The sequence below is a fragment of the Ochotona princeps genome, chromosome 2 (assembly GCF_030435755.1).
Source record: "Ochotona princeps isolate mOchPri1 chromosome 2, mOchPri1.hap1, whole genome shotgun sequence".
In the NCBI taxonomy this organism is placed as follows: domain Eukaryota; kingdom Metazoa; phylum Chordata; class Mammalia; order Lagomorpha; family Ochotonidae; genus Ochotona; species Ochotona princeps.
In genome coordinates, this window is record NC_080833.1 from 10,975,500 (window position 1) to 10,991,479 (window position 15,980).

The window sequence follows — 15,980 nt, forward strand, 5'->3', positions numbered from 1 at the left end:
CAGGTAGTGGAGATGCCTGCTGTCTGAGCAGGGGATGCTGTCACCCCTGAGTTCTGATGGGGAAGCTGATGGCCACCCCAAGGAGATGTCTTGATGTCATCTCTTTTGTACCTTATGTTAGCTGCTCGGTTCACACTCACAGCCCACATCTTGGGGCAGGTATTTGCTGCTGGGGATGCTTGGAGCAGTCCCTGCTCCTTTCCTGGTTCCAGCTTCCTGCTAATGCAAGCCCCAGGAGGCCACACATGGGAGAGATTAAGACAGACTTCCCAGCACCTGGCTTTGGCCTGACCTGGCCCTGGCTGTTGCAGGCATTTGGGGAGGGAACCAGCAAATAGAAGCTCTTTCTCTGTCTTCTTGACTTTTAGATAAATAAAAATGTAACCTCACCCTCAACCCACATCTGCGCAGTGTGTCACCTGTACGTTCTGCTTAGAGTTTAACTCCCAGCCCTGCTTTTGTTGGTTACCAAGGCTGGGATTCTGTGTGTTTCAATTTTCCCATCTGCAGAATGGGTGTAACATTGGGCTCTGCCCTATAGGTTGTGGGGAAGATGAGCTTCATTTGTGTGTCTGATGAATCACGTGAACCTGCTGATGTCTGGCTGTATTTTAGCACAAACGGCTGCTTCCCAGAGTCCAACCGCAGATGCAGCATGTTGCTTTTGTGTTCCGGCAAAGCCAGCCACCCCTGCCGTCACTGTCATCCTCCTTGCTAGTGCTACTGCTGCTGCTGTGGCCTAGTAGGTGGCCCTGCTGTTAATGGTCCCTGTGTCAGGGCCCTGTCAGCAGGCAGCCAGCGACTCCCGGCCACCCCTTGTGGTCCAGCTTCTCGAAAAGCTGTTAGGGAGTCCTCCCAGCCAGCCTGGGCTCTGGGGCTGGCCTGTGGGCCACTGGCAGTGGGAGGAGCAGGGGTAGGGGTGGAGGCGGAAGAGGTTGGGGCAGGATTCGTTGGAGGAGGAGTTTGTGATGAGAGAGTGCGTCAGGCCCAGTACTCCTTGCAGAGATGTGGAAGGGGAAGTGACTCAGGGGTGACTGTCCAGGCTGATGGAGATCCCCTCATCTGCCTCTACAGGTAGCCCCATTCGCCAAGCTTCCTTGAGTTCCACCTCTGCTGTAACATGGCCGAGCAAGCCATTATCATTGACCATGGCTCCGGCTTCCTGAAGAGCGGCCTGTCTGGCTGGAATGAGCCCCAGATGGTCTTTCCAAGCGTGGTCAACTACATTCCATGCCAGGAGAACCCTGGTCCTAGCTCCGCCCGCCGGAAGGTGAGCTTGGGCTTCGACTTTAACCATCCCAGATCTTTCAGCTATCCCATCGAGCGTGGCCGCATTGTCAACTGGGAGGGCGTGGAGCAGTTGTGGTCGTTCGTCCTGGAGAAGTACCGGGAAAAGCGCGAGGATGCCCCCGTGATTGTCACACAGAGCCCCTTGTGGGAGCCAGCAGACCGACACCACACCCTGGAGGTGAGGCCACTGGGATGCCCTCTTGCAGCATGTGTATATGTGTAGGGGGGCTGCACCTGTCAGTTCGTGCATGGCTCTCATGGGCCCTGGGGAGCTCTGCTCCCTTGATGTGTTTCTGCATGGGTATATCCTGGGTGCCCAGTGCATGATGCCAGGCTCCTGCAGAGACACAGCAGTTGGGGTGCTAAGAGGCAGGAATGCCCCAGGTGAGGCCTCTGAGTATTCATCCATGGGTTCTGCCATCATTCCTAGACCGCATTGGGACCCTCCAAGAGCTTCCATGCCAGAGGACAACCTGACCACTAAGAATTCCAGAGACAGAATCTTCTAGAAGTAGTGGAATTGGGGGAGGAGTCTGTGAAGGGGATGACCAGGGAGGGCTTCCCCTTAGGAGGTGATGTCGGCTGGTGAGGCTGGAGCCTGTGAACTGGAGAGGGGTCAGTTGCTCTGCTTCCATTCCAGCGTCCTGCTAGTGTGCCTGGGAAAGTAGCAGAGGGGGAAGCCTGGAAGAAACTCCTGGCATTGTCTTGGCACAGACCTGGCTGTTGTGGCTAATTGGGGAGTGAACTAGTGGATGGAAGATCTTTCTCTGTCTCTCTCTTGCTGTCCTTCTCTTCTTTCTCTGTAACTCTGCCTTTCAAATAAATAAGCAGCTCTTTAAAAAAAAAAAGGAAAATGGTTTCTGGGAAGATCACAATTAGACGAGGGCCTGAGGGCATGTGGGCCTTCTTCCAGTCTTCCTGCCTCCAGCAGGAACTCCAGAGCCCCTGGTACCAGTATCCTGAGGGGTGACCCGAGTGTCCCCCACCCCTCCAGGACATGGATCTGTTCTGGCTCAGCTTGGTGTCGCCCTCACTGCCCTCCCAAGGACACCCCTGAGCACCCCTGTCTTCCCACTCTGCTGCAGGTGATGTTTGAGCTACTGGATGTCCCGTCGCTGCTCTTGGCCAACCAGATGGAGATGTCCCTGTACTCTTCGGGCCTCATGACGGGTGTGGTGCTGGATTCGGGCTATGGCCTGACCCGTGTGCAGTCCTTCCATCAGGGCCGCCCCTTTGCTGCCAGCGGGAAGACGCTGAAGCTCGCTGGCCAAGACCTCATTGCCTATCTCTTTAACGGCCTCTTCACAGAGGACTACAGCAGCTGCAACATGTTCCAGCTGGAGACGGTGACCAACACACAGATGAGCAAATGCTATGTGCCGCAGAACCTGGCCGAGGAGCTGAACTTAAGCCAGAGCATGCCCAGTGGCATCCGTGAGAGCAACGTGTGTCTCATGCCCAATGGCCGCCCTGTGGAGCTGACCCCCATGCAGCTCATGGCACCTGAGATGTTCTTCAGTCCGCAGCTGTTCGACCAACCAGGTCCCAGCTTCTCCAAGGCTGTGATAGAGTCAGTCAAGACGTGCGAGGACCCACTGCAGCAGCCGGTCCTCTCCCATGTGGTGACCTGTGGTGGCAACACGCTGTACCCTGGCTTTATCCAGCGCCTCTACCAGGAACTGCTCGAGCACTTCTTATTTCCTAAGACCACCATGTGGGAGAACGTCAATCGCAACTTCAGTGTCTGGCTTGGGGCCTCCGTCGTGGCTCATCTGTCCTCCTATAAATCCGAGTGGATAACCAGGGAGGAGTACAATGAGATGATTCGTTCTTAGTTTCAGGGAGATGGTTAGAGTGGATGGGGTGGGATGAGTTGGTTTTGATTGTTTTTAGATTCTGAGCTTTTATCTGTGTTGCAGGGTGGGATCCCAGCTGGGGCGGACGGAGAGTCAGTCCTAGGCGGGGGCGACTGATGGCTACTTCAGTAGCAGCTGAATGTTTGCCGATCCCTTCCTGGGGCTGTTACACTCCCGTGGGTTTGACTAGGTTTTAAGTTGGGTGGGGGGAGGGGGGCGAGCAGAGAATAGGAACAGGATTCCTGATTGGTTTGGACTGGAGGAGGGTGGGTGATGGGTAGAGTTGAATTTTCTAGTTTTCTAGGCCCCTGTGTGGCTGGAGGCCGTCCCTGTGGGCCTTCCCCACCTGCAGCCTTATTTTATAGAAGCAAATAAACCTGTTGTTTGGAAGCAGTGCCTGTGCCCGTGATGGATGAGGGAAGGGTGGGCATTCTGTTGGGGAGTCACAGGAGGAGTGTAGGGGTGTGGAGCCAGGCAGAGGCTCTGGGTGGGTCAAGGCCAGCAACCTCCAGCTCCACCCCTGCCATCTGCATTCTCCCATTCAGTCCCAGGCATCCTGGTCAGGTGTGCTCTGGGTCAGGTGCTGGCCACTGGGGACTTAGAGGTTTCTGTTTTCAGGAAGACCAGCTGTCATGGGGATACAGATGGTGAGTGGACAAACACAGGTGTTCCTGGCATTCACTGGGCATTGCTTCCAGGGTCTCCAACAGACCTCAGGCTCTGTGGACACCCAGTCCCCTCTGTACCATGACCTGAAATCCACACAGAGCCTCCCCACCCCTTCCCCTGGGCTCTGGGGCATCTGGTAGTGACAGACACGACACAGGGCAGTGAAAGTGCTGCCCTGGACTGACCAGGAATAAGGACAAGGAAAGCCTGCGTGTCCCATGCAGGTGGATTCTTCATCTTTTCTTGTTAAACTCTGGGTGCCCTGGTAGATTGGGGGAGGCACAGCACGGAAGCATAGAGGACCACATCCACTAAGAAGGAACTGAGCTGACAGCTCAGGTCGGTGCCCTGGGGGTGGGGACATAGCTTCTCTTAGGGTGGGCAGAGCTAGAATCTCCTGGGGCTGCCGGTCCCTGGGTCCTCTCCACTGCTGGTACCCCGTGAGGCTCTCTTCTGAGTTCCTGGCTTCTAGGTGATGTCACTGTCTTACTCTTCTGCCCAATGGCAAGTGTTTGCCTCAGTCTTGCACCTGTGGCCTTCACCCTCCCTCCAACTGGCTCACGGGAGGCAGAGCCTGGGAAGCCCACAGAGCAGCCAGACTGCAGCTGGAGGAGCCTGGCTGGGTGCTGGAGGCAGACACCCTCTCCCGCCAACCTTGCTCCCTGGCCTAGCCCTGCAACCTGTGCCACCCTGGGCCTGGGACCCACCTGCTGTGTCCAGCCATGGAGACCGGGGCAGAGTTGTCCTCAGTGTCTTTGTTGTTTATTAAACACTTTTTTCCCCCCTCAACTAAGCAGCTAGCTAAACTGGGGTTAGAATTTGGTCTGGGCTGTCAGCCAGGGTGTATCCTGCAGCTTTTGATGGGGCTTGTGGCTCCCTAGTGTTAACAGCTGAGAAATGAGGACATGCCAGACAAAAGAGTGACGCCCAGGAACTCTGATCTTCTTGGGCTTGGGGTAATAAGGCGGTCCCGAGGCCAACTGACTACATATTGAGGCACATGCATGAGCTGTGTTTTTGCAGCCACAGCTGTGCCTCAGTCTGGAGCCATGACGAGTCCTCAGGTAAAAGGGCCGAGACCCGGGGTGTGAGTACCCAGGGCTCTGCCAGTGTGAGCAGCAGGCTGGCCCTGCCTTAGACCCAGCTGCTTTGGGGTTAGTTGCTTAACCTCTCTGGGTCTACCAGGTGTCAAAAATAAGCACTTCCTCAGGCTAGGCACAGTAGCCTAGTGGCTAAAGTTCTTGCCTTGAATGTGCCAGGATCCCATATGGGTGCTGGCTCGTGTCCTGGTGGCTCCACTTCCCATCCAGCTCTCTGCTTGTGGCCTGGGAAAGCAGTGGAGGATGGCCCAAAGCCTTGGGACTCTGCACCCACGTGGGAAACCTAGAAGAGGCTCTTGGCTCCTGGCTTCAGATTGATGCAGCTCTGGCTGTTTGTTGCGGACGCTTGGGTAATGAATCATCAGATGGAAGATCTTCCTCTCTCTCTTCTGTTCTCTGTATATCTGACTTTCCAATAATAATGAATAAAACTTGAAAAAGATAAGCACTTCCTGTCTCTGGTAGCTGATGAGGGATAGGAGCTCCCTCTGGAAGCGCGAAGTGCTGTAGAAAAGGGACAGGTGACTTTAAATTTCATAATTTGATGTCACTGTCTTACTCATTAGGAACATTATTAGCAGCAGCCACTGTCATCTTACAGGCGTTGTAATGAGCGCTGGAAAGCAAAGTCCTTTTTAATCCTCACACGCACTCTGAGAAATGAGCGGCATTTGTCCTCACCTACAAAGAAGAAAACCAAAGGTGAGAGGTGTTCAGTACTCAAGTTCATACCCAACCTCAAGCTAATTATGAATTATTAATTAGGAACAAATTCCACACTCCTAGCAGATTAGACTACAGGTGACTGCGAGTACAGTGCCTCATTGGGTCTTAGGTAACAGGGAAGTGGTGCAAGGGGCCAGTGGCTGTTTACCATCAGCGACTCTTTCCATTCTTGCAACTCTAAGGAGTCTTGGGTCACAATCATAGAATGGCTGCCACTGTTCTGACATCGCGTTCCCCCTCTGCAGGGAAACGAGGAGGGAAGGGAGTAAGCCATCTGCATCTTGCCGAGGCAGCTCAGCATTGGTGGGGCTGCCCAGTGTCCTGTGCTCAGCAGAGAGCCTGTCTGTCAGGTTCGTGCACTGACAGGGCCAGCAGCCTTCCCGGCTCTCGGCACATAAGATGCGGCTGCCTGTCTTCCAGGTTTGAGTGGAAGTGGAAGTGGCCCATGGGTGGCATACAGGCCCGGACATCCAAGCTGTAATCTTGGTACTAGAAACTTGTGTGCTGTGTACACCTGGGCTTTCCAAGGCAGAAGGGGAGACTCAGGAAGGCATTGGAGGGAGGAGGGCTGGGAGGGGAGACAGGCAATGGGGTGTTTTCTCTGCTCGTTTAGCCCCGGGCAACTGTCATCAGCATTCTTTTCCTCATTTTATTCTGAATGTAACATTTAACCTTTCTGTTCAAGCATCAAATCTGCCTGCCTGGTGTATAATTACGAACTTTTCTTGGCTTCCTCTTCCCCTTCCCCCATCCAGAAAGCTTTTAAAATCCCCTCACTGGGTACCATCTCTCTCCTCCCGTCTCTCCAATTAAGCTAAAAATAGCAGCGGCACGGGGCTGTGCAGGGCCATCAAGCTAACGCAGGCACGCCAGGCCTGGCGGGGTGGCACACGGTGCCCAGACACTGCCTGCTGGCTCTGGCATAGCCTGGCAGCTGCTCAGAACTGGGGGAGGCTTGTCCTCCTCCGGGGGCCTGGGGCTGTGAGCCAGGGGCAGCCAGGTGCAGGGGGTGGGGGCAGGGTCTTGGCAGCTGGGTGAGGGGTAGAAGCAAGGACAAAGGGAAAGGTCCCCTAAGTGGTCCCTCCCTAATGGGGGGTTGCATACGGCTGCCAGTTTCCGGTGCCAAGGAGAGCTGGCACCCTTGCATTTGGGCTGGGGTGGGGTTTCGCTGCTGCCCGAGATCACCCTGGTGGGAACCACATCAGCACTGAATATCTTCCTTCCTGCTTCTAGAAGAGTTTTAGTGCCTCTCACCATGCTGTGATTTAAGTAGGATTTGGCACCAAAGCCATACAGGAGTGTAAACTCAAACAAAAAAAATTTTTTTGGTATGATTTCTTTGTTTGAAAGGCAGAATTTACAGAGAGAGAGAGAATGAATCTTGAGTCATCTTTCCACTGGCTCACTCCCCAAATGTCTGCAATGGCCAGAGCTGGACTGGTCTGAGGTCAGAAGCCAGGAGAGCCTTCCTGGTCTCCCATGTGGGTGCAGGGGCCCAAGCACTTGCACATCATCCACTGCTTTCACGGGTTATTGACAGGGAGCTGGATTGGAAATGGAGTGGATTGGACTTGAACCAACACCCATATGGGATACTGGTGCTGTAGGCAGAATCTTAATGCACTATACCACAACGCTGTTCCCTGAACCCACCGTTCTTTACTGACCAAGTTCTCAGGCAGAAAACTGGCTCTTTTGTGTGTTGCTCACAGGTAGGGGGTGCAAGTGGTACAGAATGGCTGAAAATGCATAGGATGAATTTTCAAGGGGGAGGAGTTATTTCATTGCTTGAGGAATGAGTGCAATGATCTTCTGTACACAGAGGCATCACAGGATGGCCACAGGGACAGGGGACAGGGGTCAGGGGTCAGCCGGTGGGATCTTGGGTAGGAAGTGACTCCTGAGATGACCCTTGCAGACAGAGGCCATCGTCATGTGCCTTTTGTGGGCAACATTTGTCCCTGCCACCACTGACATCCTAGTCGGGTTCAACACAAGCAACAATCAGAATGGCTGGAGAATGAGACTAAATGGGAGTGGGAACAAGTGGAGAGTCTCAAGGCCAGCTCTCCAAGGACACTAAGTGTCCCACTCGGGGAGTGAGGACTTGATCATGAGGGTGGTTGGGGAGTAGGTTGGAACTGGGCGCACCACCATGATGTTGCTAAATAGTTAGAGACCTGGAGAGGAACCCAGGGTGGGATGGCGGCAGACCCATCACGTGAACTAAGAGCCCTGCAGACACACCTCCCACAGACCCTGAGCAGAGTGTCCTGCAGTGTTTGGGCCATCACTCCTCTCTGATGCCCCGGGTTGGGAAGGTGGTCTTGACAGTGATTGAGTCTGGGCCAGCAGCTCCTTTTTCCTGTCACCTGCAGTGTTACCTGCCAGTAATTAAGGAGTCTGAATGATGGCTGAAGAGACACCCTGAAGTGCCAGACTCCTGGAGAGCCAGCTGCAAGGTGGCAGAGGGAGGTGAACTCATGTCGGTTGTGTGGATCTGCCTGGGTTATGTTGTCTACAGGGTTCCTTTTGCTCTTTTCAGCACTGAAGGCTTGGACAGCTCCCCGGGCTGAGCACCTGCTTCTCCAGCACATTGCTCTTCTGTGCCAGGAAGCTGACCATGGCTGAGAGTTCAAGGTTTGAGAGAGCTCAGGTGTGGGAGGCAGACAGACCCCTGCAGGAATCTCTGCTTCCTGCCTCTTGGATAAGTGAACATGAAATTCTACATGGAAGAAGTTTACATAGCAGCCTAGCAAGAGCCTGGTGCATAGTAGGCGTTCATGTTTTCCTCCCTGAGTCCTTGCTTGTAGCACAAAGCCAGGAGGCCTCAGGAAGGGTGGGCCCTGGGCGCCATTGATGCCCCCCCATTCATGCCTCTCCAGAGCACCTCTTCATCCTCCTCATTTGACAAACGTCTCCACAAAAAAACCTCAGGATCTTGAGATATGGCCACTCAGGCCCCGAGATAAGCGCACGAGAGCTGGGTCTCATTCTGTAATTCATACAATGTTATTGCATTGGCCCAGTTCACTCATGACCTCAGTTTTGGGGTGCTCTCGTCACTGTGAGCAGAGCCCAGGATGGTGCAGCCCTCTGAGCACCATCTCTCTCAGCACCAGGGAGTGCTGCTGGGGACATGGAGGACAGACCTGACTCCCAGGAGGTGGGGAGTGGCCTGGAGCCTCTGCCTCTGTGATGCTGCGTTCAGCCAACCAGGCAGGTTCCTGGAGGGACCAGAGGGAGCTGGGCGGAATGGTTCCCACTGGGGACATTTGGCTGGGGAAGGGGGCTGACTGTAATCTGTGTTTAATTTCTCCAGGGCCTCCATTATAAATTCCATAACTCCACCCGTCAAAACATGACTAATTTGTGGGACTGCAGCCCCCACCAGGGAGGAGAAAGGCCTGCACTGTTTACACTGCCTCTTTATCATAGCTAATAAAGGCTCAGCAATGGGAGTTCAGCCCCTGTAGGTGGTTTTCTTAGTCACGTGAGCTCCCCTCCCCGACAGGGTCTCCCTATGATAAAAGGTGCACCTGCTGGGCTGGTTTCTAGCAGCTTTGTAATATCTTGGCCTGCAAAACTGTGGGTCCCAGGGCAGTTTGCAGAGAAAAGGCCACCGTGTCCAGGGTTAATTGGACCTTTGCCGATTCTGACAAGGCTAGGATGCTGCGTGGTTTATAGAGGAAAGAATGGGTTGGTTGGAAATCGGCAGAGCAGAATTGCAGGTGTGATGTTGAACCTCAAGACAGGAACATGATTCTGGATGCATTCCCTGGCTGGTAGCTGTGCAGGTGGCGATGCCAGCCATACTGTCACTTCACTCACAGTAGCTGCGCCACCCTGGGCAGGTTACCAAGTAGTGCTGAGCCTTGGCTTCCAACTCTATAGAATGGTGTTTCCCTGTATGCCCAACAGGGCTGGATGAGGGTGTGCACTCCATACAGGGCCCGACCCATCAGGAGACAGTCCGTGCCCTGGAGGGAAATCTCCCATGGACATGTTACCATGTCTGTCATCTCTCTGTGGTCTCTAAGATGCCCCCTGGGGGCCTGCTCACTCAGTTTGCAACCCTCTTGGCTTTGGGCTCTCTGAAAACTGCCTGTGGTACCACTCCAGGAGGCCAGGGGGTGGAGTATGCAGTAGAGGGAGGGATGTGGGTAGAGAGCTAGCCCTGTTTCAGAAGAGAGGGATTGGGCAGGACAACCTTGTTCAATGCCTGGTGAGCCCCAGGGTACCGTTCAAACAAAGAGTTGCCCAGCCAGGAAAGGTCCAGGGTGAAGGGGCAGCTGTGGTGACCCAGTCCCATGCCAGCCTCTGGCTGTGTGACCTTGGGCTGGTTCATTTAAGTCCCTGAGTTACAAACGCGTCTGAGAAGGGGACAGTGGTGGTGTCTGCGCCACAGTGTGTCATGAATCTAGTGAACTACCGTAAGCCAGGTGCTCAGCATGGTGCTCTTCCTTGGGGGCTGGCTCTGCGCTTTTCCCCAGGGCATCCTCCGCAATGAGGACAGCCTGTGGTTCAGAGGCTGTGGATGGGGGTCTGCAGAGTAGGGTGGCATGTCTGAGCTGCCAAAGTAATCCTGAGGGAAGCCTGGACTCACGGCCGAGCTAGCCATGCGGCACTCCCGGGACCAGGATTGGCAGAGCTGGCCTCTCCGACTGGCAGCTGCCCTGAGGTGGTTAACAGGTTGAGTGTGAAAGGCGCTCTTCTGTGTCTCGCTTCTGGGCAATTAGAGTCAAAAGAGAGAAGGTCAGAGTCAGCCCAGGGCTCTTTTAAACAAAAAACAGTTGACCTGGTGGCCAAGACCTTGAAAGTCAATTCACCTTGGATGAGCTGGAGTGGCAATAAATCATGTTCCTGCTGCCTCAAACTTGAGCAATGCCCGCTCCTTCCCTGCTCCCCAGCTGCTGTTGCAGGCTTCCTGCAGGGGACCCTCCCCTGCTCCAGGCAGCCCATTCTCAAAGCACAGGCCACAGTGGAGTGACTGCTCTACCCCAAAGCCCCTGACATTCACATCTCCCTCGAGGGCAGAAGCCCCCCAACCCAGAGTTCTCTATGGACCTGCAAGGTTGGCCCCCTGCTATGCCTCCGCCTTTCTCTTCCCTCACTACCCCTCAGCTCCTCTCTGGTCTCCAATGGCTGCTGACCCTGCTGTGTGGCCTGGTACTTAAGCCTCCGTCCCAGCTGCTCCCTGTGCCTGGAACACCTGTTGGAACACCTGTTGGGTCACCGCTTGCATCCACCCTATGAAACCACACCCCTAACCCCCACGAGGAAGGAGCAGCCCCGCATCCCCTCCCCTTTCCCTGCCACAGTGTATTTTGTTTCTTTTTGGACTTGTTTGTCCCTCAGCAGGACATGAGCTCCATGAACTGGGGCCTCCGGGTGGGGTTTCTGCTCTCTTCCCTGTGCCTGGAGCACAAGAGCCTGCTCCACAAATGCTTGCAGAGTGAGCAAACCATGGGCTCTGCCTTCGCAGAGAGGGTGACTGACTTCCCCCCGAGGGCCCAGCAAACATGTGACTCCAGTTTGCGGCAGGACATACCCAGGTGATTCTTGTAGACTGGCTTGGTGTTGAGTTGGAGCTGGGTGTGGCTTTCCATTGACTGATGTCCTAGGAATTTGGAAGCTGTCTTCCGCATCCCTGCATCCCAGCAAGAATGGCTACTTGGACAGCTGCCTGATAGAACTTTCTGGCATGAGCAGGTGGATTTGATCACAGAGATAAGGAAGTAAGTCCAGGGACATCAGTGGTGATGCCACGTGGCCTTTGTGCCAGTAGCAGAACCTGTGTCCCAGTCAGGCCATCTTGCTTGACAACAACTGCTGTGGCTGATGAGTGGCTCCTGTCCCCCAGGGACTCTCTCTAGAGCCCTGCTCTCCCCAGGTGAGCTTCCCACTGCCGGTCCATAAGCAGGACCTGTCAGTCAGCTGCTGCCTCCCGCCAGAACGCTATGGGCACGCCTTCCACCTGCTTCCCCCACCACCTTGCTCCTTTGATACCGTCTACTGGTCCATCTCTCTCTCCAGTTTGGTTCAAAATGCCATTGACTGCCTAGCTCAGGCTGTGCCCCCAACCCTGGCATGCCCTGGCTCAAGCATGCCCTTGGCCCTTGCATGCAATGCATTGGAGGCATCATCTGTATTTTCTCAGATATTTGAGGCCGCCGAGCTTTGTATCTCTCCTCTCACCCACAGCTACTGGAATGCAGGGAGTGTGGTGTGCCGGGGGCAGTACAGTGCTGAGCGGGCCAATGTCAGTTGTGTGGTTGGAGGGGAGACCCAGGATGAAGTTCTGAGTCTGAGAGCCTCAACTTTCTCATGTACAGAAGGAGAGGAGAAAACCCACATTGTGACTGTTGGGTCAGCAGAACAGCACCTAGGGGCCTGTTCTGTCGCCTGGCTCCATAGAACTACAGGGAAGCTCATGGGTGTGCTCGCTGGAGCAGGAGGCCGGGGGGACAGTCCTGCCCTGCCAGTGCCATAATCCTGTGCCCTGTCCTAGGGTGGGAGGACAGCAGGGGTGTTGTGGAAGGGTCTGGGGGACTATGGCTAACAGGCCATTCTAATCTGCTCCCCTGAGACCTAGGCTGTGATCCCTTGAGGCCTATGAATTTCTCCAACTCAGAAACAAATGTGCTGTATCTGCCAGGTGTCACAAACCTGGGAGTCCCCAGGAGAGGGATGGGGGAAGAAGGTGCTTATGCAGTGTGGCCGAGACTGGGCGACAGAAACTGTCGGGAGGGCTCACACTGCACAGCATACACTCTGTCGGGCTCACGCCGCTCTGAGGCAGCATTATCATAAATAACCACTTTCCATGTGTCAAGGGGCTGCTGGGACTGGCTGGAACCACAGCAGATGCAAGGTAACAGGCTTGGAAGACAGGAGGCCTTGGACTCACGGCGCTGCCTGTCACCCCTGTGACCATGGGCTTTGGCTACTCCACAGGTAGCACAGGAGATGGAGGACACAGGTGCTCTCCAAAGCCCTCACGGCCACAGCTCTGACGGTCAGAGGTGCTCACCCCACTGAACATGTGTTAGGGATGAGTTGTCTGTTCATCCAAGTTCCAGGTGCTCAGGCTGGCCGCCTCAGCACTACACAGCCTCAATAGCGAATGTAGGGAGGGAACCACAGCTAACGGACCACAGCATCAGAGGAGCCCAGGGCTCAGGGGCCTTCCTGGAGGAAGAACCCTGGGGTCCAGCCTTGGAGAATGAGTGCAAGTTGAACAAGTCATTCCAGACAGAGGGAACAACTTGTGCAAAGACACAGAGGAGAGCTGCTGGTTCTGTTAAGAGCAGACCGGTCCCTGGAGGTCACTGGACAATGGGAGGGTCTGGGTGCTTGGCAGTCCCAGTGGAGGGTGTGGATTCGTTTCAAAGGTGCTGGAGCTCTCATCATTCTGGGCTGAGCCCATGATTCATGAGACATGTTCAATAGTTTCTGGGAAATGTCTATTACGAAAAAACTGTTGGGCCAGGATTGGGGTGCAGTGGGTTAAGCCACCACCTGTGATGCTGGCATCCCAGTTCGAGCCCTGCTACTCTGCTTCAAGTCCAGCTCCCTGCTAATGTGCCTGGGAAAGTAGCAGAAGATGGCCCAGGTGCCTTGGCTCCTGCTGCTACGTGGGAGACCCGGATGAAGCTCCCAGCTCCTGCCTTCACTCAGACTCAGCTCTGGCTGTTGCAGCCACTTGGGGAGTGAACCAAAGGATGATAGATAACTCTCTCTCTCTCTCTCTCTCTCTCTCTCTCTCTCTCTCTCCCCACCCTCCCTCCCTCTCTGTCTTCCTCATCTGTAACTGTATCTTTCAAATGAATAAATACATCTTTTTTTAAAAAGCTATATGTGGATTTTAAAACTTTGGGCATCAGAAGAAAATGATTATTTTTTTTTCTTTAAGCTCTAGGATAGCCAGGGCCGAGGCTGGCAACAGTTCAGATGTACCTGCTGTACTCACTCCTCTCTGCCCTGAGCACTCCCGCCTTGGATTGACTGGTTTTTGCTGGGCAGCTGTAGGTGCTGGAGGCTGGGGGCCAGTGCCCGTTTTCTGCTACCCATGTTATCTGAAAATTCCCATTTTCCCCATGATCAGTGAAAAATTCCAAGTCCCTCCCTCCCTCATTCACTCACTCACTCACTCACTCATCCCATGCAGACCTGTGAGGGCCAGGGGAGGTGGGTGTGTTTGTCATAGCAGGAAGGGGCAGGTGATGTCTTGCAGGGTGGTTTGGTAGTTCGCTGCTGCCTTCCTGCTCTCATTCGCTGAAGCCCAGGTGTGAGTGGGGCTGGCTGGCTGCGGACGGAGGGATGGAGGGGTCTGACCAGGAAAACCAGTCCAGCCCTGTGGCTGCCGTGGAGAACTCATTATGATGAAGCTGGGACTGGAGTCTTACAGCCTGGTGCAAGCTAAAGCTGGTGCCTGTGCCCTGGGACCCTGTGTCAGCGATGTCATGATTTTATTGGTGGTTGTTTACCTGGGTGGGCAGCTGAGCGTGTGCTGTGTGCCAGGGGCTGCACTCACCACCACCTTGCAGGGGGACGGGGCAGGGTGTGTGGGCACCTCTGTGGGTTGTCTCTGTGTTCTGCCTGAGGCTCTGCCCTCAGCTGTGCCCGGGAGGGTTGGGGATGGGGGAGCTGTGGTCTGAGGGCACTGGGATCTCAAACCAAGGACAACATCGAAGAAAGTGGGGGAGTTGCATTCTCACGGATGAGCACAAGTTCTGGGAGGTGAAGTGCCTTTTCCCAAGTCACCGAGCCAGGAAGGGAGGAAGCTGCTCAGAACCTGGGCTTGCTGGGCCTTTGGCATGAAAGCAGGTGCTGATGCTGTGCAGAACGGGAAAGAGAAGCTGGATTTGGGGAGTCCGAGTCTCCCGGGGCCTCATTTATAGGCCAGTGCCAAGAGGGCGAGTCCGCACCCTCAAGGGCAGACGGTCTCAGGGCCTCATGGCTTCTAGAAGATTTTTCAAGGGAGGAACTTAGAAAAGACGAACGCGACTTGAGTTCAGCACAGGTTGCTTAGGGGTTAAATCATCCTGAGCGCAGAGGGTCCAGGGGATCCCATCAGCAGGTGGCTCCTGCAGGTGGGGCCATGGGAGTCAAAGCGAGCTCCTCCCACCCCATCCGGTTCTTCCCCTCACAGCCCTTGCTGGAGGAGGCTTGAACGTGTTCCCCATGGGGCGAGGGAGGAAAGGAAGCCGTGCTATGGAGGCCGTGTATAATTCCTCCCAATACAGAGTCTATTTAAGCGTGTCCTATGGGGATGCAGCCGCCATGCTTGACTCCATGTGGGAATTAGGGTGGTGCTGTGCCCTTGCAGCTGTGGTGCCTGCTGGGGAAAGGCAGGGGAGGAGAGCATGGCTGCATGCAGGTGGTGCGCCCCCTGTTGTCTGGGGGAGGCATGACAGGGTCTGCCTGAGCAGAGATGGCTAAAGGTCCATCCATGACTGCTAGGATGGAGGGCTCCAAGGCTTGTCTTCCATTCCCTCACCCTACTGTGCCCCTCGTAGCTGGGGCCACTCTTCTTGGCCCCCATGTCTGGCAGGGAATAGCTGGGTCTTTAAGCATTCATGGACCTTCAAGAGGACAGAGGCTGCATGTGGCATGCTCAGGAGGTATGCAGCAGGTGCTCAAAGCGTGAGCTAACTTAATACAATGGGAGCTCCTCCGCCTTTTGAAGCATTCGGATCCCCAGCTCCTTCACAGGGAAGGAACGATGCTTGCCCTTGGGGTCTGTCAGAGGACTCCCAGAATTGGCTGGCCCTGCCCGCGGCACAGAGCAGGTGCTCGGGGCTTCGGAGGGAACCTGACGCCCTGCTCCCTCCACACCACCCCTGCCATCGGCCTGGGGAGGCCATATCCTGGGCTTTGGGGACCATGAGGTTGAGTCGTTCTGAGCTAGTCTCCATCCATGACACCCACACTCCCAACCAACCCCACCCCAGGTCAACCTGCACATGTAGGTGGAGGGTGGAGGAGGTGGGGCCCACAGCAGGGGAAGGAGCAAAGGGGTTGGCAATGAACTCTGCAGACCTCCTCTGGGTCCTCTGGCAAGGTCATTCCTTTCCAGAACCTGGGAGGCTAGGCAGGGCAGAGAAGGGGTCCCTGAAAGCCAGCAGCATCAATGGGTGCCCGTGTGTGCCTGTGCATACATGTGTATGTATGTACCTGTGTGGGGGGGGGGAGGTGGGTTGTCTTTGGTCTCCTTGGCTCTCTAGGCCTAAGGACTTGCTTGGTCTCCCTCTGCTTTGTAAGCGCTGTTCCGCACTGCACTGCATATGCGCACAGTAGGGCCATGCGACCTGTATTAGCAACTCTCCCTGTCTGC

At 55.1% G+C, this 15,980-nt stretch overlaps 1 protein-coding gene across 1 annotated transcript in view; it reads left to right on the plus strand.

The window, feature by feature from the left end:
- ACTL8 (actin like 8) overlaps positions 1-3,319 on the plus strand; it is a 48,856-nt gene extending 45,537 nt beyond the window's left edge. The window contains exons 2-3 of the mRNA XM_004592425.2: positions 1,075-1,468; positions 2,376-3,319. Coding sequence (XP_004592482.2) covers positions 1,121-1,468; positions 2,376-3,125 — 1,098 coding nt within the window. The 5' untranslated portion in view covers positions 1,075-1,120 and the 3' untranslated portion in view covers positions 3,126-3,319. The remainder of the gene's footprint in view (positions 1-1,074; positions 1,469-2,375) is intronic.
- Positions 3,320-15,980: the final 12,661 nt, after the last annotated feature.